This window comes from Peromyscus maniculatus, chromosome 5 (assembly GCF_049852395.1).
Source record: "Peromyscus maniculatus bairdii isolate BWxNUB_F1_BW_parent chromosome 5, HU_Pman_BW_mat_3.1, whole genome shotgun sequence".
In the NCBI taxonomy this organism is placed as follows: domain Eukaryota; kingdom Metazoa; phylum Chordata; class Mammalia; order Rodentia; family Cricetidae; genus Peromyscus; species Peromyscus maniculatus.
In genome coordinates, this window is record NC_134856.1 from 56158435 (window position 1) to 56185288 (window position 26854).

The following is a 26854-nucleotide window of genomic DNA, read 5'->3' on the forward strand; positions in this document are numbered from 1 at the left end:
GGGCTGCAGTGAGTCACAGGTTACAGGCCCTGCATGATGAGGACCTGGCTCTTTCCCAGTGCGTGCGTGTGTGTGTGTGTGTGTGTGTGTGTGTGTGTGTGTGTGTGTGTGTGTGTGTGTGTGTGTGTATAGATGACCAGATTTTAAAATCCAGGTCTCGCCGGGCGACCTGGCTCTTTCCCAGTGCGTGTGTGTGTGTGTGTGTGTGTGTGTGTGTGTGTGTGTGTGTGTGTGTATAGATGACCAGATTTTAAAATCCAGGTCTCGCCGGGCGGCGGTGGCACACACTTTTAATCCCAGCACTTGGAAAGCAGAGCCAGGTGGATTTCTGTGGTGCATTTCTGTGAGTTCGAGGCCAGCTTGGTCTACAGAGTGAGATCCAGGACAGGCACCAAAACTACACGGAGAAACCCTGTCTTGAAAAAAAAAATCTGGCACCTTACTAAGCCTGGTAGTGCACACCTGCAATCCCAACTACTGGATGCTGAGACAGGAGGATAAAGAGTTCAAGGCTAGCCTGGGTAACTTAGTGAGACCCTGCCTCAAAATTAGAAAGGACTAGAGCTGTAGCCCAGCAGTAGAACACTTGCATGTATAAGACTGTGTTCAACGCCAGCACTGAAACAACAAGACCCCCAAACCCAAACAAACAAAAAGCAACCCACCCCACCCCCAAACAAATGTAGCTTCTCATCTGAGGGTTCAGGCTGGGGTGAGGAATCTGCCTTGCTAGGGGGCTCTGGTTCCTCTGCCAAAGGGACCCAGTGCGGTGTCACCACCCATTCGTGTGGCCCCAGTCCCAAGCCTGGGTCGGTGTTTAGCACAGCGTCTTCCATCTGACTGCCCCATCCCCCTGCTGTGCCGTCACACGCCTGCCTGTCCATCACCCGGTCACTGCCCTCTGCACACCTGTCCCTGCACTCTGTCCCAGCCATATGGACAGTTGCTTTTCCTCCTTCCCCAGGGCCTTTGTATAGACCAGCCCTGTTTCTTGGAGGGGGCTGTCCAAGCCTTCTCCCCGTCTCAGTCACCATGAAATACTCATCCTTGGGAGATCTGGGAATATTTCCTCACTGTACCCATTTCCCAGTTCTACACCTGGTCGTCAGCACTCTCTTCCCACAAGGTTATTGCTTTAGGGTACTTTGCCTGCCTGTTCATGTGATCCTCTGAGCCTCTGCACAGCCCCTGGCTTGGAGTGGGCAACTCAAAAATCTGCTGAGGGATAGGAATACACTGGGTTTTGTGCATTCTGACTCATGAGGTCTAGCAACTAGTTTACAGCCCTAACTAGTCCGATCTGGTGGTCAGCACCATTTCCCTGGGCCGCTGAGAATGACACTTGAGAGGGAGGGGAACTGAGGACTGCGGCCTCTCAGAGAGGCCCCAGCCAGGAAGGATTTGGTTACCTTCAGAAAGGGGATGACGAATGGCCGCAATGGGAAGTTGGTGGCTTCTTGGAGCTTGGAATGAAATTCTTCGATCGTCAGAGTTGAGTTCTGCAGGAGAGACCGCCCCATTGAAAGGTGCCCACGCACTGTCTGAACCAGCTGCCCCACCCCCACCCTGGGAAGGAGGAGGCTCTGGGTCTGGCCTGAGGGATGAGCGGAGCATAATGGCGTGGTGGGCGTCATGATGGAGCAAGTGGCCGAGTGGTGGTCATGGGGAGCACAGGTGCCCGGTAACCTGGAGACTCACCACCAGCCCCAGCACCAGTGTGTGAACACGTTCCCCAATCTCAGGCGAGATGTCGCTGCCAAACTGCTGCAGGGTGGTGAGGAAACGTTTGAGCTTGCTGAGCTGCCGTGCCCCACATGCTGGGGGCAGGTGTTGTGTGGACAGCGAGGCAGTAGATGAGGTGGCTGGGCCATTGCTGAAGCCATTGGGTGTAGATGGCGCACCATGGATGGCCGTAGGTGAGTGGCTGCTGCCGTTCATCACTGTAGGAGAAGGGTGAGTATGAGGGCAAGGCATAATAATTATACTTTATAGGTACATATGGTAACAGTGACAGCAGTGGCCCAGATGACAATGATGATGACAGAGTCCAGAGCAGCTGTGCCCTGTATCCTACACAGCTGCCATTCTGTCCTTGCAACCATTCTGTGCTCATGGGGGTTACACTCTTACAGATATGCAAACTGCTCCTGGGGAGGTGACTCCCTTCACCTCAGATACCCCAGCCAGGAGGATGGTAGGGATCACACCCTGGAAGTAGCTGCAGAGAGAGATGTTTGTGGGGCTGGCTTATGCTGTCCCTGGGGGCTTACCCTGGGCCTGAGGTCAAGGCCTTCACACCAGCCGATATTCTAGGTCCTCCAACATGCAGTAGATGCCCAGTCCATCCTACCAGACTGGCTCAGGTTTCCACCATGAGCAAGCATGGGGCCTCTTCACCCCCATTAACCCAAGCAAAGGCCAGCAACTCTGCCTCTGCCATAACAGCCTCAAGCAACACCCTCTACCCAATCTCTTTCCCACCTCTGAGCAATGCCCCAACTCTCCTTAGCCCTGAGCACTGTCCTGAGAGCCTCCCAAAACTTGAGGACCCCAAGCCTCTCTAAGCCTGAGTAACACCCTTGCCGGCAAGTAGCCCAGTGCTTGAGCTGATGGGACTCAAGATCAGGCAGAGTGACTGAGACCCCCAGGAGGAGCTGGTTGGATTCTTCAGGGGATTTTGACACAGAAGGCTGTGTCCAGGGGATGGTTCATGCTGAGGACAATCAGGTGACTAAGGGCACAGCTGATAAGCATGCTACAAGATCACGGCTGCCAATCACTGAGCCATGGCTGACTGGATGGCCCTACCGTCAACTCGGAGTACCAGGGCCAAGGCCAGGGGCTGCCAGAGTCCTTGTCTATCAGCCCTGAGTGACAAAGGTATGATTAGCAGACTCTGCAGACAGGTCAGAGTTCACAGGTCATGAATGCAATCTCTAGGTATGGACACATGTTCATACACCTCTGGCTCACTCAACTGTTGTTTTTTTCCATGTCTTATGCCCCCTGACCTTAGGCATGCACCACTGTCTCCTGCCTTGACTGAGTGTGCAGAAGCCAGGTCTCAGGACTGTGCTGACAGCGTAGGTCTGGGGTGCCCTCAAGACCACAGTTCCCAAAGCTTCTGTTGTCTCATTCCACCTGTGGTGAGGGAGGCCTGGTGGGGCTGTAAGTGCCAAGGGAGAGAGGCAGCCCATTTTTCTAGACTAAAGATCTGTCCGTCCAGGCTTGTCCAGTGCAGAGACTCCAGCTGAGTTCCCCTGAGGTATCTGCTTGCTTCAGGCAATGGGTACCTTAGCAAGGCACTCTAGACTACACCTGCCTGGACATCTTGACCCAAGCCCTAGGAGAGGCCTACGGGCTGGGCATGGAAAGATGAGGTGGGGCCTTTACCTAAGTCCTCCCTTCCTGGCCCTCAAATCTTGTGGCTGCCATGGCTCTTGCAGGACCCTGTCACACCTCTGCTCACACTACAGGACAGGGGACCTAATCTTACTCTGCCAGTCTTGGAGTTTCTGTCCCCTAGTGCAGTGACCAGCTCTATCTTGTCTAGAAATTGCCTGAGACTCCAGCCCAGATAAACCACCTGGGGCCAGGGCTGGTGGCTCCACACAAGCATGTTCTAGATCCACAAAGGAGACAGGGCCACTAAGGCCCTGGGATAAACCGTTCATGGATAGACCCAGCTGGTGGCCCCCAACGGTCTGCTCCTAGGGCTGACCCCTACCTTCTGCGTGAGTGTAAGGCAGGACGCAGCCCAGAGCTGTTATGGTGTCACGTGGGTGCGGCTGCTGTTTAGTCCCCTTGGACACACCCTTCCCATCCCTCTGTCCTCACCTCCAATCTGACAGTCAGTCCCCTGATACAAGGACTTCACAGGTCCTCAGACACCCCCATATCATAAACCCTTGAGGGTTGGGGAAGCAACACCAGTCCAGATGTACAATGTAAGCCAGACCTAGGTCTATCTGCCAATGGTCCCCAGCCACTCCGAAGTTCTGCGGTGGGCTCCAGGGTCCAAGCATAGTCATCTTTCTTGTTTCCGAACCCATGGCTAATGAGCCTGCGTACGCCACCAACTGACCTGGGAGCTGGCCTCGTGAGATTACAACCCTGACAGACTCTACATGCTGGGTGTTATGTGAGGTACCCCTTGACAGCTGACCCTAAGGAACAGACATTTCAGCATGTGGGGAGAGGCATGCAGGCTCACATGCCACCTTGGTGTGTTTAGGCTGCCAGAGGTCATGGAATACTCTGCACACAGTTCTAAGCAGCTCCTCTGCCCTAGTAGGGGGGTATGCACATGGAAGCTGAAGCCTTTCCAGTTGTTTCCCCAAATGATTTCAAGGGTCCATTCCAGGGCCTAGGATACACAGTCAGTTCCTGAATGACTGTATGTTAGTAGAAGCAGCCAGTGTAAGTCTGTGCATGGGAGCACCCTTCTAGCTCTGGGGTGGTCAGTGATGTCTGCACACAGCATACCAACATCTCTGGGTTCTTAGCCTCTCTAAAACCATCTCCAGAGGACCCCACTGGGTGGACTTCCCTCTCGCTAGCAAGCTCTGACAGCTACCGACACACATGCCCCGGTCAAACCTAATGACAGCCACTTGCTGTCACCTCAACCCGACCAGGAGATGGCTTGTTGCCACGGAGACCTCACTAACAGAGGTGGACTTGTGTCCTAAGACCCAAGCATTTTATCACCAGGGCTCTGGGCCTTTTGGTAGTTTCTGAAACATGCCAATGTCCACATTATCTAGTCCGCCACCCACCACCACCAGCCTGACCTGGTCCTGTCCTCGCTGGGGCCCGCTTACCAGCCTTGCTCTGAGCGCCCGGGTCCCCCGTGGCCTGTTCGCCTCACTCACTGCCTGTCTGTCTTCCCTCCCGCGGCTGCCGGGCAGTCTCAGCAGCTAAAGAGACGCCAAAAATAGCCCCCAGCACAAGTGTTTTCATTACCACAACAGGTGTGTTACTAAGTTAGACAGCACACGTGTCCTCGGCTGATGTTTGGGGGCACAAACTAGCACCCCATAGCTCCCCTAGCCTTGATGCTTGGGTGGGAGTTGGCCTGGAGCTCACGGACCCTATTAACAGTTCTCGCACTCTTTCTCCCTGACAAGGAGAACACCATTATCACCACCACAAGAATCAGTCAACAGTTGAGGGCCAGTCAGGCTGCGTGCCAGGCTCTAGTGTGTGGCCAAGCATGGCACAGAATGATGGCAGCAAGAAGGACAACATAAAACATAAATAACACATGTAACCTCTTCCTTATTCTTAGAGCCCAGAAATCCCCGGCAGCTGCACACACCTGGGAGATGCAGCTAATTGGCCCAGTTAAGACTGCTGAGGCACAGTAACACCTGATGATGGGAGACAAATATTCTGCATATCACCGGGAGCCTTGGTGAAATCATCCACAGGTGACTGATGCCCACAGGGCTTGTGATGTGGGTCAGACGTGGCAACAAGGCTTTGCCAGCATGGAGCATGCATGGATCACCTTCAGCACTCCAGACTGTGGCAGCATCTCTTTATAGGTGGGGAAGCTAAGGCACAGGCAACCATATCTGCCCATTGTTACCCTGTCCACAGTGGGAGCCAGAGTCTCTTAAAACAGTGGATCTTGGCTTGCCATTGACACATGTCCCCACTGTCTCCTCATAGTCCTGGCATCTGCTCCAGTCCGCCTGTTTGGCTGTTGGGGACGAAGCTCAATAGGCATTCACATGCAAAGGTCCCATGGTTCCAGCACAATGTCTGAGGGTCTTGGTCTCTAGCCCATAGGCCCCTGGGCCTCTCTTGACTTTAAGGTGGCTCAAGAGCCAACAAAGGGGGTGTAGAGGCAGCGAGAAGGACCCAGGAGGCCTCCTTGAAGCCCATGGTTCTTGTTATTTTACTTACAGAGACAGACCATGGACCACTTTAAGCAGCCGTGGAAACGGCCATGGGGCAGAGACGTCGCAGGTCCATCCTCGCCATCTGTAAGCAAAATAAGAAGAACACGCTGTCAGGAGGGCGCCTCAGCGGCCCGTCCCCTCTGCTGCTTAGTGGCAGTCCTAGAGACCATGCTGTTGCCACTGGGGGCCAGTCCACTCCTCTGGGCCTCAGTTTCCTCCTCTGCAAAATAACGGTTGTACTGGGTGTCTGTCAGCATGAGCAGCACCTACCTCCTAAAAGCTATCTCCCCAGAAAGTGCCTGGTCACTCCCTCAGCACTATCCCTAAGAGACCTGGGGCCCAAGTTGTGTGTTTTCAGGTACTGAGATTCATTTCTGAGTTAATTTAGGTGAGGTTGTCAGTGGAGACAGGCAGTAGCTCCAGGGGTAGTGAGCCCCGTCTCAGAAGCGTGCAAGGGCAGATGGGAGCTCAACCCACCTAGGAGTTCCCTGCCTGAGAGGCGTGTAGTCTGGGCCAATGCTTCTTGTACTGTCCTAGGTCTCCACACTCAGCCTCTGGCCCATCTCCCCAGCCAGAGACCAATCTGTGCCCAGGGTGGTCACTGGGCCAGGAAAACCACAGCCCTCAAGTAGAGGTTCAAGGTCAGTCTCTTCATTTGGCTTGAAGCACTGGGTAGGAATCTGCAGCTGGCTGCAGAGGCTTTACCAGGACTGCCACCAGCCAGGTGCAGGGGTGTGGTTAACCATGTGGATTAGGAACAAACCTGAGGTGACCTCAGGAGGCCTGAGCCTCAGACTTATGCACCAACTAGCCCCACAGGTCTGAAGCCCCACAGACTGGGATGAAGGAACTGTGCTCCATAGACACAGTTTTGACCCCCAGGGCGGGACTGAGGGGCAGGAGGGGCACAGCTCCTCCCCATGCACCACACATGCACTGGCCACCCTCACATCTGTTTACAGGCCTCATGAAAGTAAAGCCCTGAAGGTCCCAGCTGATCCCATCCTCCCTCCTAACCAGGAACATCTGGTGTCCAGGCCAGCTTTCGGGATAAGAACTGGTCGACAGGGAAACGCAGACTGGGGGAGGGGCACCCTCACGGTCGGTGACAGATTATAGAGTCCAAGATCAGCCTGTCAGCTGCTCTGTTCTTCCTTCGTGCTTGGGGGGTCCCCAAACATCTGGAGGACCATTGTTTCAGGAAGTGTGCCATGGCCTCTCTGCCGGGAGAGGGGGCACAGCAGCCCCCGCGACGAACAATTCCTGTCCCTAGGTTAAGGCATTGGCTGGTGACATCGGCACAGTCCCATTGAGTCCCCTCTCACCCACTGGCTGAGCTTTGAAGCTGCCCAGCAGCCAGAGTCTACGTGCAGTGGAGCCCAGAGGGAAGGACGGTTAGGGAAGGGGGAAAGGTGCCGGCCATGTCACTGTGGGAGGAAGAATGTGAGAAAAGGCACAGGCACCTCTGGCCTGGAGGAGCATGGCCAGCAGGCAGATCCAGGGCCTGGCAGGCACATCTGTCCTCTGAGAACAGCAGGCTGCTAGGGGTTCGAGTCCCGGCTACAAGAGCTAGAGCTAGGAGCCCCCACTCCAGGCTCACCCATCACTGGGCCCCGGGTTAATCCTGTCGGCACTGGGAGCCAGAGCCTCCCGAGAGACCGGAAGGTGTATATGGGCATCCAGCCATGAGACAACCTGCCATGTGCCGGGCACATTCTCAGACAGTCCTGGCTCCATGCCCCTGTACCTGGAAGCAGGTGCTATTAACCCCCAAAGCAGGAACCTGACACCCTGTCAACAGGACAAGGCCGGCCTCGGGCTGAGATGCTTGCCCTCGTCTCAGCCTTTCTCTAGACAGCAGGGCTTCGTTCAGAGCCCTGTCTTTGAAGGGCAGAGTCAGTGCTCCATGTCCACGGATGGAGAGACCAGAGGAAGCAACCATGCCCTGGACACGAGGCGACATCAGGCTGAGGTACTGAGACTCCTCCCTCAGAGAGGGGTATTGCTCCAGTTTGAGAACTGGGGCAGGGTCCTTCAAGTATGTGTCTTTGAAGACTGCTGTGGGGGTGCTGCCAGAACACTTGGGGACACACTCCCAAGCCTTTATCTTGGGGAAGGGGCACAAGACCTTGTTCCCTTTAGTGGCCCAACCCTAGGAGTTTCTGTCTTCCCAACTGCTTAGCACCTGAGAGTCTAAGTCACAATCTTTCAAAGAACAGAGGCAACTGTGGCAGAGGGCTGCCATGACTGCTCGAGGTTCCCTGGAATCCCCTCTAAGAGTGCTGTGCTCCGGCCTCTGCTCTGGGCTGTTCAGATGAGCCTAAGTACCCCGGGCCTTCAGACATCAGTGCTTGGTAGGCTGGTACTAACGCCTGTTAACGTATTCCATTTTCACAGCGGTTGTAAGACAGGAACCACAGCAGGCCCCCACTCTATAAATGAGGAGGCCAGGCCAGAGAGGTTAAGTAGCTAAGCCAAAGTTGCCCAGTAAGTAGGAGGAGCTGGGATCTGAGCCTAAGATTAGGCTGCCAATGGGCCACAGGGTCACGTTATGTGGAGTACAGAATTTCAAATGGCTCCACCTACTCCACACTCCCTGCCCCGGTGCACTGCGACAGTACGAGGGGGGGACTCACGTGTGTGGGGTGTGAAGGAGGGTGGTCGTGTAGCTCCCTGGGATGCGGTGGGAGGTGGGGGTGGCATGCTGGGGGGTGTGGACCGGGGCTGCGTCTTCACTTCAGCCGGAGAGTCTGGCATTGCTGCAGCCTTCTCCTTCCTGTCAGCTAAGGAAAAAGAGAGAAAGATGAAGCGGCGGAGGGCAGAGCTGGCGAGCCAGCACCTGGGCAGGGGCCTGCGAGCTTCCACTGGCCAGGTGGACTCCTGACTCCACCCATCCAGTGGGAGTCCCAGGTGTTCTCACAGGTGGCTAGCATCCATGCACAGGTGGAGCACGGAGGCAGGCCAAAGGTGGGCTCGTCAGGACTAGCGTCTGTGTGGGAGCCCACCATGCAGGTTTCCAGGCCCCATCTCAATTCTCCTGACTTACCCCGAGTATCTGCATTTGTAAGATATATGGGGAGTGATGATCCCAGATTCCCAGAGCTGAGATTCTCCTCTAGGACCTGTGGGATGTGTGTGTGTGTGTGTGTGTGTGTGTGTGTGTGTGTGTGTGTGTGTGTGTGTGGCATCAGGGGGCGGGGAGGGAGGAGTGAACTGGCTTCATGGTGTGGAACCATATTTTTAACCACCTTATGGTCCTTGTGACACCTATTGGGGGCTTGTGGATGTCAGGGTGCTTAGGGCTTGGTCCCTGAAATGTGACCCCACAGGCTCAGGACGTCCAGGCTCAACCACATTCCAGTGACCCAACTCTCATCAAGGTGCTCAGCTCAGGGTCAGATGGGTAGGAAGAAGGTAAGATGGTGACCATGGGCAGGGTGAACTGGTATCAGGTTGATCGGGATTATCCAAGGGCTCCAGAACAGGACCATGAAGCAAAGCCCAAGGGGCAGCCTTGCTTGGGCCATTCTTTGCAGGGGACAGTGAGTCCTGGGGCTTCCCTTTCATCTTAACGTGTGGTCGGACAGGAGAGGTGGACCTCTGTAAGTTGCTTGTTTGTCATGTCCAGAGCCGGCAAGGGGAGACTCCTGCCCGCTATGAGCAGAAGGCAGACCTCTCTGCCCCAGTGACTGCCTGCCTGCCCACAGATCTTCCACAGGAGGGGGACGAAGACTGAGGAGACTGAGTCACACAGTTCAGAACCCCTTTATCTCTTGGCCATAACCATGGCAACTATGGGCATCACCCCGCAGCCCTTCCCATCCTGCACCCCATTTCAGGGTCCCATCATTGGCAGACACATATGAGTCTAGGTGGCCCAGCCTCTGTGGCTGGTGACCAGTAAATGACGTCGACCAGGTGGCAGACCAGAAACAGTGAAGCCTCACCTAACCCCCTTCCTGGCTGCAGAAGGGAGAGAAGCCCAGAGACTTTAGACAAGCCCAGCGGCCCATGATGGCTCGTGTCTGGGTCTGCAAGGGAGAGGCAAGGAGCCCCCATCTTCCTGGACCTATGAGGAGGGGCAGCAGGAGCAGATGGCACACAGCAGCCACCCAGGCTGCGGCACCTGCTGTCCCCCAGCTGTGGCCTCTGGCCCCCCCTGCTGCCGGCGCTCGGCCCCTCCCCTCCCTGAGCTGTCCAAAGGCTGATGGCTGGGCACACGTGTGGCCGCAGCTGTGGGGACCTATCAACACCATGCCTGGCTGCGGGGCTGATGGCCAGTGTCCGGTGAGAACAACCAAAGAAGGCAACCGTGGCCGGCTGCTTCGGCATGGAGCAGCCCGTCCTCAGCAGCCCTTCACCTGTCCAGTCTGCCCTTGGGCCCTCGGGCAGATAGGGCTGCTTCGGATGGTCCCGCCAGGGCCAAATGTCTCAAGTGCCAGACCGGCTCTGGTCACAGGCCCAGGACACTAAGGGACACTCTGTGTCTCTGAAGCCTTTCACAGAGGAGAAGTGTCTTCACCTGAGCTTCAAGTACCAAACGAAGTAGAGCCAATTGAATGAAGTCAGCACAGGCAGCTGGGCTAGGCACTAGCTGCTACCTCTCAGCATACTTGTTCAGTGCTGGACCACTGGTAGACAGACGCCCTGGTGCCACGGGCCACGGTACCATGTTGCAGTGGCCACCACTTGCATGACCATGATATCCAAGGCACCCTGCTGGTGCCTAGTGACCCGCAGACAATTTTCTTTCTTTTTAATAGGACCGGAATCATCGAGGCCAGAGGTCATCTATCTGCCTCAGAGCCTCAAATGCTCATTGCACGCAGACTCTGTTCCCAGCACTTCCTGGATCTCATTTGTCCTCATAGAAACCTTATGGTCCCGATTCCACTCAAAGCCCATTTCAAAGAGAGGACCAGGTACGCAGAGGGGCTGTGATCTGCCCCAAATCACACATGGATACGGGGGTCTAAAGCCAGTGAGTGTGGGGACTTAGACTCACCCAGTCTCTTGCTTCCAACTGGTCTGCAGCCTCCCAGATCTGGAGCTGCTGCTCTGCCTTTACCCTTCCCTGCCTTCCCTCCAGCAACCGAAGGGTGTCCACCTCCCAGCATGCCCTGGGAACCTCGTTTCCCTCTCCAGCTCACCCCCTCCTGGCAGTTCCTCTGGACCGTCACCCCATTGCAGACACCTTGCTCCCTGGCTGACCCGTCTGCAACGTTTCCTCATGGGATCGCAGTCTCCCAAAGGTAACGACTCCGGCTAGAGATCACCGTGGCAGCCCCCATGAGGAAGTCTTTCTCTGGAGTACCTTGCTAGGAGCCTCAGGAAAAGGGTCTAGGTGAGCGTGGAGGGCAAGCGCCCAGGGGCCAGCTGACGGTTGGTCTAGGTCAGGGGGGCGGGGCTGACTGCTGAGAGAGGCTGTCCCCAGGGGCTTGAGCCACCAGCTGACCTCCAGAGCATGTAAACTGTCCACTTCCCTGAGGTGTGTCTGTGAGGTGGTATCAAAGGAGGTGGGAATGTCATTCACAGAACCCGTACCACAGCTGTTTATTTATTTATTTGAGATTTGCTGTGTAGCCAAAGATGGCCTTGAACGTCTGATACTTCTGCCTCCACTTCTGAATGCTGAGATTACAAGTATGTGTCACCATGCCCAGTTTATGGGTGTTGGGGATGGAACCCCGGGCTTCGTGCAGGCTACAGGAGTGCTCTACCAACGGAGCTACATCTCGAGACCCAGCAGTTAATCTTCCTTAATTTTTCTCCCCTCACTGAAGTGGCTGGGAAGGCCTTCCAGACCCCTACAGGCTCAGAAATGCTAATGGCAGGAACTAGGCCCGTAGACTTGTCCTTCCCAGGCTGTATCTTCCTGCCTCAGGACCCTCCAGGCCCATACCATAAACAGCTTGGGCAGGGATTGGCCAGGTAGGAGGCTCCACCGCTGGCTGTTCTGGGAAGCCACTGAGAGGCAGACCCTGCTTCCCAGCAAGGTTATAAGTGCTAGAGGAAGGGCTGGTCCCTCTAGAGCAGGCCCCGGGGAGGTCCCGACAACCCTGAAATCCGGGCTGCTTGAGCTGTTTCTTTTCCTATTGTCCCACCATTGGGTCAACCCCACGGCCTCAGCCACATTCCTGCTGGATCTTCAGCCCTCACAGTCTCCTAGAGGTACTGTTCCGGCACCATCTCATAAAGGGGAAACTGAGACCCAAGGAGTGATTTCTTCAGTGCCACTTAGCTGTGCAGTCCAGATTTGGATCTTGTCCGTCAGTCCTAAGTCAAACGGTCCTTTCTATACCCAACTGCCCAGACCTGTGTCCCCAGGTTCGGAGTTGTGTTTCCAGGCAGCTGGACAGAGGTTCCTTTGCCTGCTTAGTTGGACTGGCCTTGTTGCGAGGTGAGCAGGTGGGGGTAAAAACCACAGCTGTCCTGGGGGCAGCGCTGTTGACTGTGCGTTCCAGGTGACAGCTACTGACTTCAGAGCCCCGCCAGGCTGCCACCAGGGTTCCTGGCTGGTAGGTGGGGCAGCCAGGATTGGAACTGTGCATCAGCTCCAGGCCAAGTCACTGCTGTGAACTCTTTAGTACAGGCACCTGGCATGGGGGCTGGCTGCAGTCACAGTGGGAACCATTTGGAAGAAGCATGGAGAGGCCAAGGGTACCAGACACATGCCCAAGCTCCTAGGGTCAACTTGCACACCAGCTGAAAGGAACACAGGGTTGTGTGGTCATCCAATCTGGAGTGGTCGCTGTGGAAATTTTGTCACCAGCTGGATAGTGCTGTACTATGTCTCCTGTTTGCTGTTCAACCTAGGCCCACACTGTAGTTCTTGTGCTGTGGCAGGTGGGTGGGGGATGCTGTGGGAGTGCCCACCTCCCTCATCCCAAGGAAATGAGGTAAGGGGCCCATGGCATCATGCAGCCCAACAAGCAGCTTTCTTCTGTGTGGTAAGGAACGTCTGCTTTATGAAGGCCTCAGCAGCCCTCATCTATACACTCCTACTCCACCTTACAGGTGGGGAAACCAAGGCCCAGTGGTGGTCTGGTGACTTGTCCTGGATACCCAGCTGAGATGCTGGCAATAAAGCTGCATCTGGATAGCTTGGCCCTGCTGGTCTCAGGTGACCCTGGCCAGCCTTAAAGGTCTCTAAAGCATGTCCAGTGTTCCACGCTATTCTTTCTTTCTTTCTTTCTTTCTTTCTTTCTTTCTTTCTTTCTTTCTTTCTTTCTTTCTTTCTTTCTTTCTTTCTTTCTTTCTTTCTTTCCTCCCTCCCTCCCTCCCTCCCTCCTTCCCTTCCTTTCTTCCTTCTTTTCTTCCTTCCTTCCTTTCTTTTTTTCTAGGGCTGATAGTATCTTCCTTCCAGTCTTCCCCAGTAAAGAGTTTATGGGCTCCCTACCCTGAATCCTAGAAACTGCATATAGGGCCTGGCAGAGGTTTGGAGATCTCCCGAGGGACTTGAATGAGTAGGGAACTCTGAGGCAGTGGCACCCATACACTATCCCATAGTGTCTGAAGCTGGTAGAGTCTGGGATGAGCTCTGGGAAGAAAGAGAGTGAGGGAGGCCTGGCTCCCTCCCCCAATCCCATCCCAGTCTCTGCCACTTCCCTGTTCCCACCCTCCAGAAAATTCCCAGGCCCCACGGCTGCTTGTGGGCCCAGGGGAGCCCCTGTGTCCTCCACAACATTACCCAGTTCCCAGCTGAATGCTGCCGAGTATCCCCAGAGGAAGCAGCTCTCGAAGGCCAGGCGGAGCCTGTGGGAAAGAACACGGAATGTGCCGGAACAGGCCACTCCATCCATCACTGTCCCCGACGGCTGTGGTTCCCAGCCCGCCCCTCCTAGCTGGGAACTGGCCTAAGCCCAGCATGGAGCTGCCCATCTTTCTGGCTGGGTCACTTCAGACCTTTATATCCCTAGAAAATTCAGAGCCTGGTTTGCCCAGCATAGCCAGACGGACCTCTGCAGTGACCTAGGTCACTGTGTATCAACAGGTCTCGGAGGTAACAGTGTGATCACAAAGTCAGACCTGAGACTCTGGCCCTGACCTGAGTGCTCTGGGTTCTTCGCCTCCTGCTGTACCCACCATAAATCCATGAGGTCAGCAGATAAGGAAACTGAGCCATGGCAAGGTAGGGAGATGGGCCTCCACTCCAGGAGGTCAAATGTGAGGTTTCTTCTCAATGGAGTCTTGGAACACACTCACATGTGGAGACTGGACAGGGCCGCTGAAGGGGCCAGGCTGCCTCTCTCTTTCTGGGCTGACCACAGGCAGGTAGAGGCTCAAAGGCACATGGATGTCAGGGAGGGGCCTGAAAGGTACCAAGGCCCCCAGGTCTAGGCATCTCCTCTGCAAGTGCAGCCAACCCCTCACATACTGGGGGGACGCAGTGTCCCCCAAAGCAACAAGTCCTCAATCAAAGCAAAACAAAGGGCACTTGGAGAGGATGGGCTCAGACTCAGGACACTGACCCAGGTGGGCGGGCATTCTGTTTCCACATCTGTAATTTGGGGGCCACAGTGGAAATCACAGGTGTATGGCATGTCATCGGATAAGAGATGCGTGCTAGCAATGGCTATTTTCTCCGTCCGTCAAGAAACGACTGTGTTCTGGGGCTGAGGACATGGATAAGTTGGCGCTGGGGATCGAACATAGGATCAGAGTTCAATCCCCAGGACCCATGTAAAAAACTGGGCATGGAGGCATGTTCTTGTAACTCCAGCACTGAGGAGGTGGAAGACAGGGTTTCTGGGGCTTGCTGCCCAGCCAGAATAGTCTACTCAGCAAGTTTCAGGCCAATGAAGACCATGTTTCAACAACAACAACAACAAAAACAACAACAAAAAAGGTGAAAGGTACCTGATATAACGCTCAAGGCTGTCCTTTGGCCTCCACAAGCATGTGCATGCGAATCCCTTCCCTACACCCATCCATACCCACAAACGGAGAGAAAGAGAGAGACAGAGACAGAGACAGAGAGAAACTTTATCACTCTGTAGGAAACGTGAGATGGGAAACGTGAGATGGGAAAAAAGAAGTGGCCCTGTGAAGCTGAGATCACCCACTGCATCCTCATAACCTGGTCATAACCTGGTCAGACTGTCCCAATACTCAAGATCACTTGAGGTCACTGCAATGCCACACAGTGGGTAAGGAGCACAGAGCCTTTATCTCTAGATTCCAGCCTCTACATTTGGCTGGGCAGTGGTCCAACACTATGCCACCAAGGCCAAGGTAAACCCACATGATCGGATTTCCTCATATTCAGCAGGGTCAGCTAACCTTCCAGGACATGTTCCCTGCCTGCCATTTAAAGCTGACTGTCCCCTCTACCCTCACTGTCCGGTCTCAGTCTCTACCCTCAGATGCTCCTTCCCCAGGGCCTTTGCACTGGCTAGTGTCCCTTTGTGGAAATGCTACCTTCTCCAGGCCTTCATTGTCAACCTCATCTGTCATAGCTTTGTCACACTGTGGTTTTGTTTTGTTTTAATGAATCTGCTCCCCGGAGGTTCCTGGAAGTTGGGCAACACCATTCCCATGGGAAAGATGGGAAAACTGAGAGGTGTGGGGGGGGGGTTCACATGGCTTTCAGAGGCTGCAGACTGTGAGGCTCTTTGGAATGCTTCAGCATTTTGATGCTTCCACACAGACTACTGGAGTGTCTCTGGCAGAGTTTACATCCATCATCCATCCATCCATCCATCCATCCATCCATCCATCCATCCATCCATCCACCCACCCATCACCCATCTGTCCATTATCCACCCATCCATCATCCATCCACCCATCCATCCCCACTCTCCACCCATCCACTTTTCCATCCACTCACCCCTCATTTACCTACCCAGCACCCACCCATTAATCCATGCACACATCATGCATACACTATCCATCCATCTATCTATCATCCATCGACTCATTCACCCATCCATCCATTTAGAGATCTCCATTTAAAATGGCTTTGCAGGGCTGGCAAGATGCCTCAGTGGGTAGAGGTGCTTGCCACCAAACCTGACAATCTGAGTTCCACTGAATCCCAGAACCCACATGGTGGATAAGTTGTCCTCTGACCTTCACACACATATCCCAGAATGTGTCCCCACACTCATACACTACATAAATAAATGTAATAAAAATAAAATGTCTTTCAACCCTATAAGACCGACAGCCCCGTTTAATCACAAATAACCTGATACCGTCACAAGCTAAACAATAAACTCAGACATCTCTCATCCTCCCTCCCCACCACCCATCACCTGAGACAGGGTTTCTCTGTGTAGCCCTGGCCATCTTGGGACTCACTCTGTAGACCAGGCTGGCCTTGAACTCAGAGATCCACCTGCCTCTGCCTCCAACATCTCTCATCCTTTGCACACACAAGCAAAGCAGTGAATAGTGAGTCCAGATATGTGTGAAAGTGACATAGAGTGAAGCCACACAGCAAAGATGCACTTCAGGAGCCTCGTAGGACCGTCATGACGATGTGATAGGAGATGTGGAGATCCCCATGGCCACCTCTGAGCACAGGCTGGGGACAAAAGGGGGCCACTAGAGAACCGCAGCTCCATGTGGACAGGGTTGCCTTCCTTGAATGCTTGGAGCCACAGGGCATGCATCATGGATGTGTCCCAGCTATCCTGGTCCTGAGGGTTTTCCAGCTGCCTAACATTCAGATGGGCCCTTTAAAACGGGAGGGGTTGGTTGATGGGTAACACAGCCGTGGGAGACAGCTGTGGGGGGATAAACAGCCATGAGGGGCATGTACAAGTCCTTTGAGGCCACTGATGTAGCCGGCATTAGCCTGTCCATCCTCTGCCAGGGCCCGGTCTTAGTGCTGGCTCCTGTCCTGGACATCGAGGCCTAGCTACAGCATCTGGAGTCACTAGAGGGCTCATGTAAGACTGCCATATTTTCAACCCAGGGTGAACTTCCAGGGGACATGGCCCTCTTCTGGAGCTCCCCTGTGGTACACACAGAGAGGGAACTTGGGCCCTGATTTCCAGCAAAGGACTGCTTTCTCCAGCAAAGGGCTGGGTTACACATGGGCTCCCAGGCCCAAGGCACAGCAAAGAGTTGAGGGCTTCCTCTGGGTGATTCCATGTCTGGGGGGGGGTACTCTGACCTGGGGGTGGGGCTCCATCCTGTCCTGTCCAAGGCTAGGATCAGAGGCACTCAGCTTTGATCCCTCAGGCAGGGAACTTGGGAAGTGGGTGGGATGCAGCCCTAATGAGTCCCAGGTGTCTGCTCCAGTGGCTTCCCACATCTGGTCTCCATCAGTCTCCACCGCCATGAATAAGTAATAATACAAAAATACAGGGATCAGTGTTTCCTGCTCTATGCTCCACTGGCCAGGCAGCACTCCTGCCCCAGTGGTGACAGGACCCTGAGTCAAGCAGGGTTGGTCCTGGGTGGCCCTGCCTTCTTCTCAGAGGTCTGAGTCAGGGACATGTCTCTGGTTTGAACTCTGCCTGCCACTGCTCTTCCTGCAGTCCAGCACTGGGTCACCTCAAGAAGGACCCAAGACCCCCACGATCCCTGGTCCATGGTGACAATGAAAGGCATAAGTTTGCCATGGCAACAGCGGAGGGTGGAAGGCAGAAGACCTGGTTCCTACTCGAGCTGTGAAAACTAGAGGATTTCCTAAATGACTCTGAACCTTAGTGCCCACCACCAAAATGGGAGCACGTTTTGGGGTGGGACGAGTTGAGACAGCAAATGTAAAAGAGTTTCGTGGATCGAGTCTTCTATGGTTCCTGCAGTGGGAGGCTGGGTCTGGGTCTCTTCCTTATCTTTAGAGTCCTGGAGGACAAGAAGCAGACAGGGAATGGACAGCTCCAGTTCCAGCTTATGGTGGGAACATTGTTGGCCTTTTCTCTTCCTACACTGAGCTTCAGTTTTCTTGCCACAAAATGGGGAGGATTGCAAGTTTTAGGCCGGCTTGGGCAGCTTGGCAACAAGACCCTGTCTCAAGAGCAAGAGGTACAGAAACGACCCGGGAGGCAGCTCAGTGGAAGAGCACTTGCCTAGAATGTGCAGTCACCACTGGAACGGAAGGAAAAGAGGAGAAGCATCTAGAATAAGTACCTAAGACATGTGAGCAAGACACATGGTTCTACATGTGGGCCCATGAGGGCGGAGTGGGGGCCACAGAGGAAGGCTTTCTCAGCATGCATATACAACCTGCCCTGTCAGGCTGGCTCCCCTTTGCAGAGGCACTGAGCTAACCTGGGCTTCGGAATGACACCCTCCCCCATTTCACATGATAAAGCTGTGGGTGTCAGGACTCCATTTACATATGGGGAAACTGAGGCACAGAGCTATGATATCACCTGCTCTGGTCACGCCACATCATACCACATCCTTCCTCTGCCACCTTTACTTGCAGGACACCCCCCCCAGCTGTCTCCTCATTGGTCAGAGTGGGCCCACAGCCCGCCCATCACTCCAGCTGTCTCCTCATTGGTCAGAGTGGGTCCACGGCCCGCCCCATCACTCCAGCTGTCTCCTCATTGGTCAGAATGGGCCCACAGCCCGCCCCATCACTGCACTTTCTCCCTTACCATATGCTTCACTTTCTTCAGAGCACCTCTTAGTATACAAACTATCATGGATGCCGGTCCTTATGTTAATGGCCTCTCCCATCCCTGGGCAGAGCCCAGCATACGGCCTGACACTGAGTGACGACTGGCTTACTACAATGCACGCGCCCCACCCCACTTCCTCTGCTGCCCCGCACCAGCTCATGGGTTCAGCTGACTGGGGAACCTGTCTCTCCACTGAGTAAGCTCAGCAAGCAGCCCCTCTCACGCTTGAAGTAGGGAACAGGATCCCTCCTCATGACTACTGAGACACTGAATTGGTCCTCTGTCTGGAGCTCAACGTGTGCCAGAACTGGTCACTGCAGATTCTCCCGCAAGGTGGGTGCTCTATCAGCCCCACCTGACACATCCCCATCCTCCTTCCACGCCCACCCCAGCTCATTCTGGAGAGGCGAGTCCACTAGCTGTCCTTTGAACAGGGCTAGCCCCAGCCCTGCTGTGGCCAATAGGATGTAGTGAAAGAGATGGGAGACAATACAGCTTGGTGTCACCTGTCGCCAGCCCCACCTGCTCCCTAATGGGACTGTGTGTGAACAGGCTCAGGCCACTTGGGGGCATGACACACACATGGATGGAGCTGTTCCAGCAGACACAGTCACCAGAATGCCTCACACTCAACAGAGCTGCAGCCCTTGCCAGGCCAACCAGAGAGCCGAGGGCAAGGCCTGCTGTTGTACTACCCTCTGAGCAAAATAGCCGCCATCTTCACCAGATCAGCTGTGCCTGATTTGCCAGAGTCCATCACGATCTGGCCTGGGGACTATTGTCATTTCCTCAGAGAAGGAAGGGGTGGGAGGGTCATGGCCCCTCATCTGATATTCTAGTCACTCCTCCCAGCCATCTGTATGCCGTCCTGCACTAATTGCACCCCAGGGTCTAGGATGGGTGCTAGAGTACACAGGCTGGGGAAGACCAGGGAAAGGGCCTTTGATCTATGTAGCTGCAGGGAGTTCTCATCCATGCCGGATGCAGACATTCCACTGCAGCTGTTTTGGTACAGCTATGCCTCTGCCTGCAACCCTCACGCAGACTCTGTAAGTAAGCCCAACGGATTCAATGGCCCATTTTTCCCAGGAGAAAATTCCCACTAGCAGCTGAGGACAGATGAGCTGTCTGTGGAGCTCACCTGAGGTGCCCCCTGCTGGAGGTCAGTGGTGGCTCCATAGCACTCAGTCTAGGGTAGTCTGTTACACACCTATCATTGACTGGGACATTTATTTACATCGGAAACCCACGGATCAACATTTGCCAATCTTAACACGGTGGTGGTGGTGCATGCCTTTAATCCCAGCACTTGGGAGGCAGAGGCAGGCAGATCTCTGTGTGTTTGAGGCCAGCCTGGTCTACAGAGCTAGTTCCAGGACAGTCAAGACTACACAGAGAAACCCTGTCTTGGAAAAAAAAAAAAGTGATATATCCACACAGCAGAAAACTTCACCACAATGAGAAAGGGACCTATACAGAAGCAAGGCATTGGCTCCATCTCAGAAACACAGCTGAGCGAAGAAGCCAGGCTCCCAAGAACACACCCTGAGGGGCCCTGTGTATGAACTGTGCCAACAGCCTAGCATGGTGTTCAAAGTCAGGAAGGTACTTTCCCAGGACAGGAGGGACCCATCAGGTAATGTCTGTGGATTATGTGGGTACAGTGAGTTGTCTTTAGACTGTGTTTTTCTCTGTGTGGCTATACCCCGAGTTCTTTACTTACAATCATGCCACAAGTGCCATTCACTGATAGAGAAGTGGGCCATGAGTGAAAAAACCCATCCAGATGACAGCGTGTGCCTCCATGGCAGACAAAGACATATGGAGAAAATGGAGCACAGGCAGCATGGGGCGGCCCTCCTGGGCAGGAGGCCGTGATGTAACGCTTCCAGAACAAGAATCCAAGGTCAGGATCTTCAAAAGAAGATGCCAGAGCCCGCGGCCCAGCCTATGAGAGCACCCAGAACCCGGGCATGCTCAGTTCTCACAGCACCCTGGGCCAAACAGAGTTAAAGGCAGGGAGGATGGGAAACACTGGAATTAAAGCCTTCCATGCTGTCCTCCGGGCTGCAAATGGGATCCAGATGTCCAGGCCCGCTCACCCTGCGGCTGGCTTGCAAAGGAAACACATTCCTCTCCCAGCTGCCGGGGCTGTGCAGCCAACAACTCCCAGAGAGCCGTGGGGGAGGTGCCCCACCATCTGGGCTGCCCACTGCCAGGGGAGGCTGCCAGGCTAAGAGAAGGACAGGGGGAAGGGACCCCTCAACTCTGCATGGGTCCTGGCATGCAACGGGGCATGGATGGATCTGAACCCCCACCCCCACCCCCTGTGACACTAAGAAGTCACCATTGCAGCCTGGCACAGTTTATTAGATACAAATGGCATTGATAACGGAGGTTGGGTTATGACTACCTGGGTACTCCACACCTGCCTCACTGGCAGAGGCAGTCATTGGGTACTTAGGGAGTGTGCCTCACCATGTCCCTAAAAGAGACCAGGACCAAGTCGTTCAGCAGGGGGACCTGCAAAAAGCCATCAGCCAAGAAAAACGTGGGGCAGGAGAGATGGCTCACTGAGTCAGGTGCTCGATGTACAAGCATGAAAATCTGAATTCAGATCCAGAAGTGGTAACACGTGTCTTCCATCTTGGTGTTCCTATGGTAGGATGGGAGGTGGGGGCAAGATAACCTCAGAAGCTTGTGGACGGCTAGCCTGATGAGGTCCTGTCAGAAAAGAGACCCGGGCTCAAGCAAAGTGGGAGGAAGCTTAGGACGGCTGACACCTGAGATTGCTCTCTTACGTCCACATGCACACTGCAGCATGCGTGCACGCACACTCACGAGTGTGAGTGTATGAATGCATCTGTGCATACATGGTGCTTCTGTGTGTGTGTGTGTGTGTGTGTGTGTGTGTGTGTGTGTGTGTGTGTGAGTGCATGCTTGCACTGGTTGTGGGGGTTGGTGGGTATATGTACATCTTCTCTAGTGAAGGGCATGTGACCTAGGGAGAAGGCAGTCACGAGGTGACCTCACGTGTACGTGTGACGTTTCTGCAAGGAAGGAGAGGCTGCTTCTGAAAAGTACAGACAAGAAGGGCGCCTCCTTCTCCCTGCCTCCCGGCTGTCCTTGGTCTGTATTAAATGGTCCTTGACTTACTGTTACAGTCCACAGAGTCATCAGCAGTGCCCAGCCTGGGTCACCTCTGGGCGGTGGAGGAATGAACTCTGCTGGGCTGGAGGCCTCGGGGAGACAGTGACAACAAAGAACAGAGAACTACAAGACACCACAAGAGTCACTAAATGGGCTGAACGATGGCTCAGATGGAAGACGGCTTAAGGGAACACACTTCTTTCGCAGGGGACCCGAGTTTGATTCCCGTCCATGTCAAGTGGCTCAGAACAGCCCATAACTCCAGTTCCAGGAGGCTCAGACATCTCTGTCCTTTGTAGGTGCCTATAATCCCATTCATACCCCCTCCTCTACATAATTAAACATCATAAATCTTAAAAATGAAATACACATTTTTAAGTCACTAAACAGGTACAGCACTGGCAGCTGGGCCTGGAGGCGCAGGCTTGCAACCCCAGTCACCTGGGACATCTGGGCTGGAGTAACGCAAGCGCAAAACCAGCCTGGGCAACTTAGTGAGACCCTGTCTCAAAACAGAAAGTTAAAGGAAAAAAAAAAGAAAAAGAAAAAAATAAAGAAAAGAGCCGGGAGGCTGGAGAGACTAGATAGCTCAGAGAAAAGAGCACTTGGTGCTCTTGCAGTTTCTAGCACCCATCTTGGACAGTTCACAGCCACCTCCAGAGGACCTGACATTCCCTTCTGGCTTCTTCGGGGACCTACATGCATATGACACTCACACCTCTCTCTCTCTCTCTCTCTCTCTCTCTCTCTCTCTCTCTCTCTCTCTCTCTCTCTCTCTCTCTGTCACACACACACACACACACACACAGAGAGAGAGAGAGAGAGAGAGAGAGAGAGAGAGAGAGAGAGAGAGAGAGAGAGAGAGAGAGAGAGAGAGAGAGAATAATATTAAAAAAACAAGACCAGGTGTGGCGCTACACACCTCTAATCCCAGCACTCAGACGGCAGAGGCAGGTGGGTCTCTGTGAGTTCACAGCCTGCCTAGTTTACACAGCGCGTTTCAGGCCAGTCAGAGCTACACAGTCAAGGCTTGTCTCAAATAAATAAGTAGCTAAGGCTCAGTAGTAGAGTAGAAGCATGCACAAGGCTCTGAGTTCAATTGCCAGAGATTCAAAACAAAGAAATAAACAACAACAAAGCCACAACCGACCAGTGACAAACCAGAAACATGACAGCAGATCCTTTAAAGGAAAACCAAACGGGGAGCTGACCAACCTCAGGGACTCCCTTGCCATTGCCGAGGTGTGAACCGGTCCCACCTGGCTTCAGTGGTGACACCCAGCCCTGTGACAGCCCAGGGCAGGGCAGTACCTGAGCCCTGAGAAAAGGCTAGCAAAGAGTCTGAAACACAAGCCGGCAACAGGACTTCCCTGTGCTAGCAGAGCAAGGAGCCCTGGGTCCCGCAGATTCCCAGGGTTCTCACACCACCTCGAACCCGCGGAGGTATGCTGCAAAGTTACAATCACAACACTGCTCACCTGGATGCTAAACCATAACTGGGGACCAGTGGTCGTACATGAGGGTCCCATGGAGAATGTTCTTCCTTATGCACTCCAGTTATACCGTGATGGGCAGGCTACACACATGGAAGACAGGGCTTTAGAGACCTCGGAGGGAGACCTCAGGCTTCCACCCTCAACCGAGGAGGTATGTGATTCACCTGGTCTCAGGATAAGTAACAAATGCCCTGGGAGGGTGGGGTGGGCAGAGGAGGGTGGACAGGGCATCTCACTTCTAGGGCTTCTCTGCCTTGTTTCCTCTGGTGCACAGGTGTCCTGTGAGCTGCTGTGGAGGGTGCAGAGGCAGCCCCATATGGTACCAACCTGATGCCCACTGTGGGAAGCCCAGAAGCTCCTCAGAATCTGGAAGGGACAGGCCTATGGCTTTCTCTCTCCTATCTTGCCAAGGTGAGAGCCTCTGGCTCATTCTGTTCTTCCATACCTAGGGCACAGGGCTGCCCCGAGAAGGCCCAGCAAGGCCCAGGCCTAAGACCTGGGTCTGAGCCCACATCAAAGGGAACTTGTGATTCTTCTGCCTTGCAGAGGAAGGGCCGCAGGCTGTCAGAAGACTCCAGGGAAGCCATGTGGGTCTAGGCCTTTGCTGGGGGCTTGTCAGGACACTACTGCTGAGGTCAGGGCTTATAGCCTTGGGCAGGCCCTAGCCATGTACTCTGAAAGTTTGGCATTCTTCTGAGGCCACTCAGCTACCGGCCCAGAACACCCCCCCCCCAGCTGTTGTCCACTGTGCTGTCCTCTGGATGACCTAAAAAAAATCTATGGCTGTGGGCTGGTGAGATGTCCCAGTAGATAAAAACACTTTGCGCCCATGTCTTATGTTCTGAGTTCCAACTCCAGAACTAGTAGGAGGAGAGGCTTGACTCCCATACGCTGTCTTCTGACTTCCACACGCATGACCCCACATCCCCAACAAGCAAACAACACAAAACCTGTGGCTGACTCTCCAGGTAAGCCTTGGGCTACAAAGCCTGGAGTCAAGGTGACCCAGGGAGGGAGGACCACATCCTCTGCCACCCCAAGCTAGAGCTTGGGGCACTTTCTCTGATTAAAGCCTTCATGCCTGATGGATTCCAGAACATTCTATCCTCTACCCTGCCCTAAGAACTGTCCCCAAAGATCTGCAAAATCCCAGTTGAAGGTCTCCAAAAGCCCAGATTCTCCACCAGGGCGCCTTGGGAGCTTCAGGGCCTCTCTGCCCTTGACATCTGTGAAAAGACCATTTTGAGGATTTGTGCCTGCTTGGGCTTGTGTCCCCAGACACTGCCTTGGAATCTTGTCATTTATCTGCTTTACAGGTGAAGAAGCACGAGGAAGCAAGCAGATGAGTGAGCTGGGCACGTGCGTGACTCCAGGGTTCACATTTTGATACAAGGACAGCATCCCAGTCCATCCCACCAATCTCTGCTCAGCAAACAGTTCCTGCACCCTCCTGGGGTGTTTCTGGTATTTCTAGCTAAGTGCAATTTCAGTCATGTATACTCTTTTTTTTTTGTTTTTGTTTTTGAAGACAGAGTTTCTCTGTGTAGTTCTGGTGCCTGTCCTGGATCTCGCTCTGTAGCCCAGGCTGGCCTCGAACTCACAGAGATCCTTCTGGCATTACCTCCCGAGTATTAGGATTAAAGGCGTGCACCACTGTCACCGCTGCCCGGCCCATGTATACTCTTAAAAAAAAAAGGAAAGAAAAGAAAACCAAAGCAGTTTGTGGTGGTGCAGCCTTTAATCCCAGCACCAGGAGCAGAGGCAGGTAGGTCTTCATGCGTTTGAGGCCAGCCTGGTCTACATAGTGAGTTCCAGGGTAGCTAGGACTACATAGTGAGACCATGTCTCAAACAAAACAAAGTCAACCAAACTCCCTAAACCAAGTGTCTCCAAGTCAGCTGCTCTAACACAGGCATTTCTCCACCCAGCAAAGCCAAGGTGTTCTCCAGTGTAGACATGGAGCTCAGAACCCAGCCCTGCACTGCAACGGGATCATCCTACCCCCCCTTTTTTTTTTTAATTTTTATGTGTATCGGTGTTTGCCTGCATACCTGTGTGAGGGTGTCAGATCTTGGAGTTATAGACAGTTGTTAGCCACTGGGAATTGAACCCAGGTCCTCTGGAAGAGTAGTCAGTGCTCTTAGCCACTGAGCCATCTCTCCAGCCCCCATCCTACCCCTTTTGAGAATTACCATGGGAACACCATATAGATAGAATTAGAGTAATTAACATGTCACAAAAAGCAGTGAAAAGCAGGCCAGACATACAGTAAGTACTTAATCTGTGTCACTGGGATCAGGCAACTTCTGGAGTGCAGGTTTTCTCATGTGCCAGCTCTCTGTGCCCTCCCCAGCAGGTGTCACTGAGTCCTCGTGCTCCAAGTCCTTGTGAGGGAGGAATGTACATGACAGTGCCCGAGAGCCCTGGCTGCCAGTGAGGATTTGACAGGTGGCTATGAAAGGGGAACTGAATTTAAACTTTTTATTTCACTCTAAATTTCAGTCACCACACGAGAAGCAGGGCAGCCCACTACACAGACTCGTGTACAACAGTGTCACTAACAGTGCAAGCCCGGAGGGTTAGCTAGATCCGTCTGGACCTTGCTTTGCCGGGCCTCCCGATGACCACAGTGGCCTGGACAGCTGTCACCCCAAGCAGGCTCCCACAACCTAGGAACAACACATCCTTTCTCAGAATTTAAGGAAACAGCCTTCGCTGGAAGCAACCGGCAAACAGATGTTTCCTCCTGGCAGGCCGGAGCCGCCGGCCCCTCCCACTGCAGGACTCCCACTCTTACTGTGAGGCCAGGGCTGCACAGGGGAGACCCAGTGCTTTCGATTCTTCTTTTTAGGCAGGGGGAGGAAAAATTTTTTTAAAATGTGTTTTACAAGCCTGCCTTTGCCATTGTTTATGTAAACAGGTAAATTGTTTCCTGCCTCAATTAAAAACATCTGCCACATAAATGAATACCAATTAACTCATCCTGTTTTTAATTACTCTGTTAATTACACACAGGCAGCAGCAAGGATGGCATGGAGCAGGGGGGCTGGGTGCAGCCCTCCCCCGGCACCCCTCCCCCCTGCCTGGCAAGGATCCGAAATATGTCTGGCTGGTGACGGATCAGGGTGGCAGGGAGGTGGTGGCATCCTGCCAGCCGGGATTTCCTGATCCAAAGCTGCCAAGCAGGCGCCTTTTCTCAGAGTCTCTTGGGTGGGGGATCTGTTGCCCTGGGACTCTGCCGTCAGGTCCCGTTGATACCAGGACATCAGGGACAGAGTGCTGTCCACACGCGGCTTCCCAGATCCCACGGGAAGGCTGGAGAGCAGGAGCACAGGGTCTCACCTAGTCAGTCATCTTTGTTCCTCTGCCGGGGTCAGGGAGTCCCCTGGGAGGGATGGACACCAGCACCGTGGACTGAGCACATGGGTGCTGGGTGTCTTGGCCCTCACACTTTGAATACACTCCACTACACCTAAGACGGGTGCCCACGGCTCCAGATCTACTCATCTGGTCCTTCTTCCTCTCCAACCTCATCACCATCCGTTTTGCTTGTTTTCAAGGAAGGAGGAAGCTTTGCCTGCCTCCTCTGGGGAGCATCCCTGCTAGCCGTCATGACCTCCAAGCTGGGCTGCCAAGTACAGAGACCCATCCAAGGTCAAATTCCCAGGACTGGTCAGTGTCGGAGGGGAGACCACATTCTGGCAGCACAGCTTGT

General features: G+C 54.0%; 1 protein-coding gene and 1 long non-coding RNA gene across 6 annotated transcripts in view; one reads left to right on the plus strand and one right to left on the minus strand.

The window, feature by feature from the left end:
- Positions 1–26854, minus strand: part of Cbfa2t3 (CBFA2/RUNX1 partner transcriptional co-repressor 3) — a 73299-nt gene that overhangs the window by 13136 nt on the left and 33309 nt on the right. For 3 of the 5 annotated variants that reach the window (XM_076572240.1, XM_016005924.3, XM_006987396.4), the window contains exons 2-5: positions 8546–8692; positions 5914–5991; positions 1699–1940; positions 1410–1499 (exon numbers count right to left, since the gene is read on the minus strand). In XM_076572240.1, the coding sequence (XP_076428355.1) occupies positions 1410–1499; positions 1699–1940; positions 5914–5991; positions 8546–8692 (557 nt within the window). Of the gene's footprint in view, positions 1–1409; positions 1500–1698; positions 1941–4823; positions 4891–5913; positions 5992–8545; positions 8693–26854 lie in introns of those variants that run through there. The other 2 variants (XM_076572241.1, XM_006987397.4) reach the window with 2 other exon arrangements.
- On the plus strand, positions 23173–26099 carry LOC107402498 (uncharacterized). Its single transcript, XR_013051365.1, has 3 exons — positions 23173–23290; positions 23414–23550; positions 24456–26099. It is a non-coding gene; the product is annotated as an uncharacterized LOC107402498 (long non-coding RNA).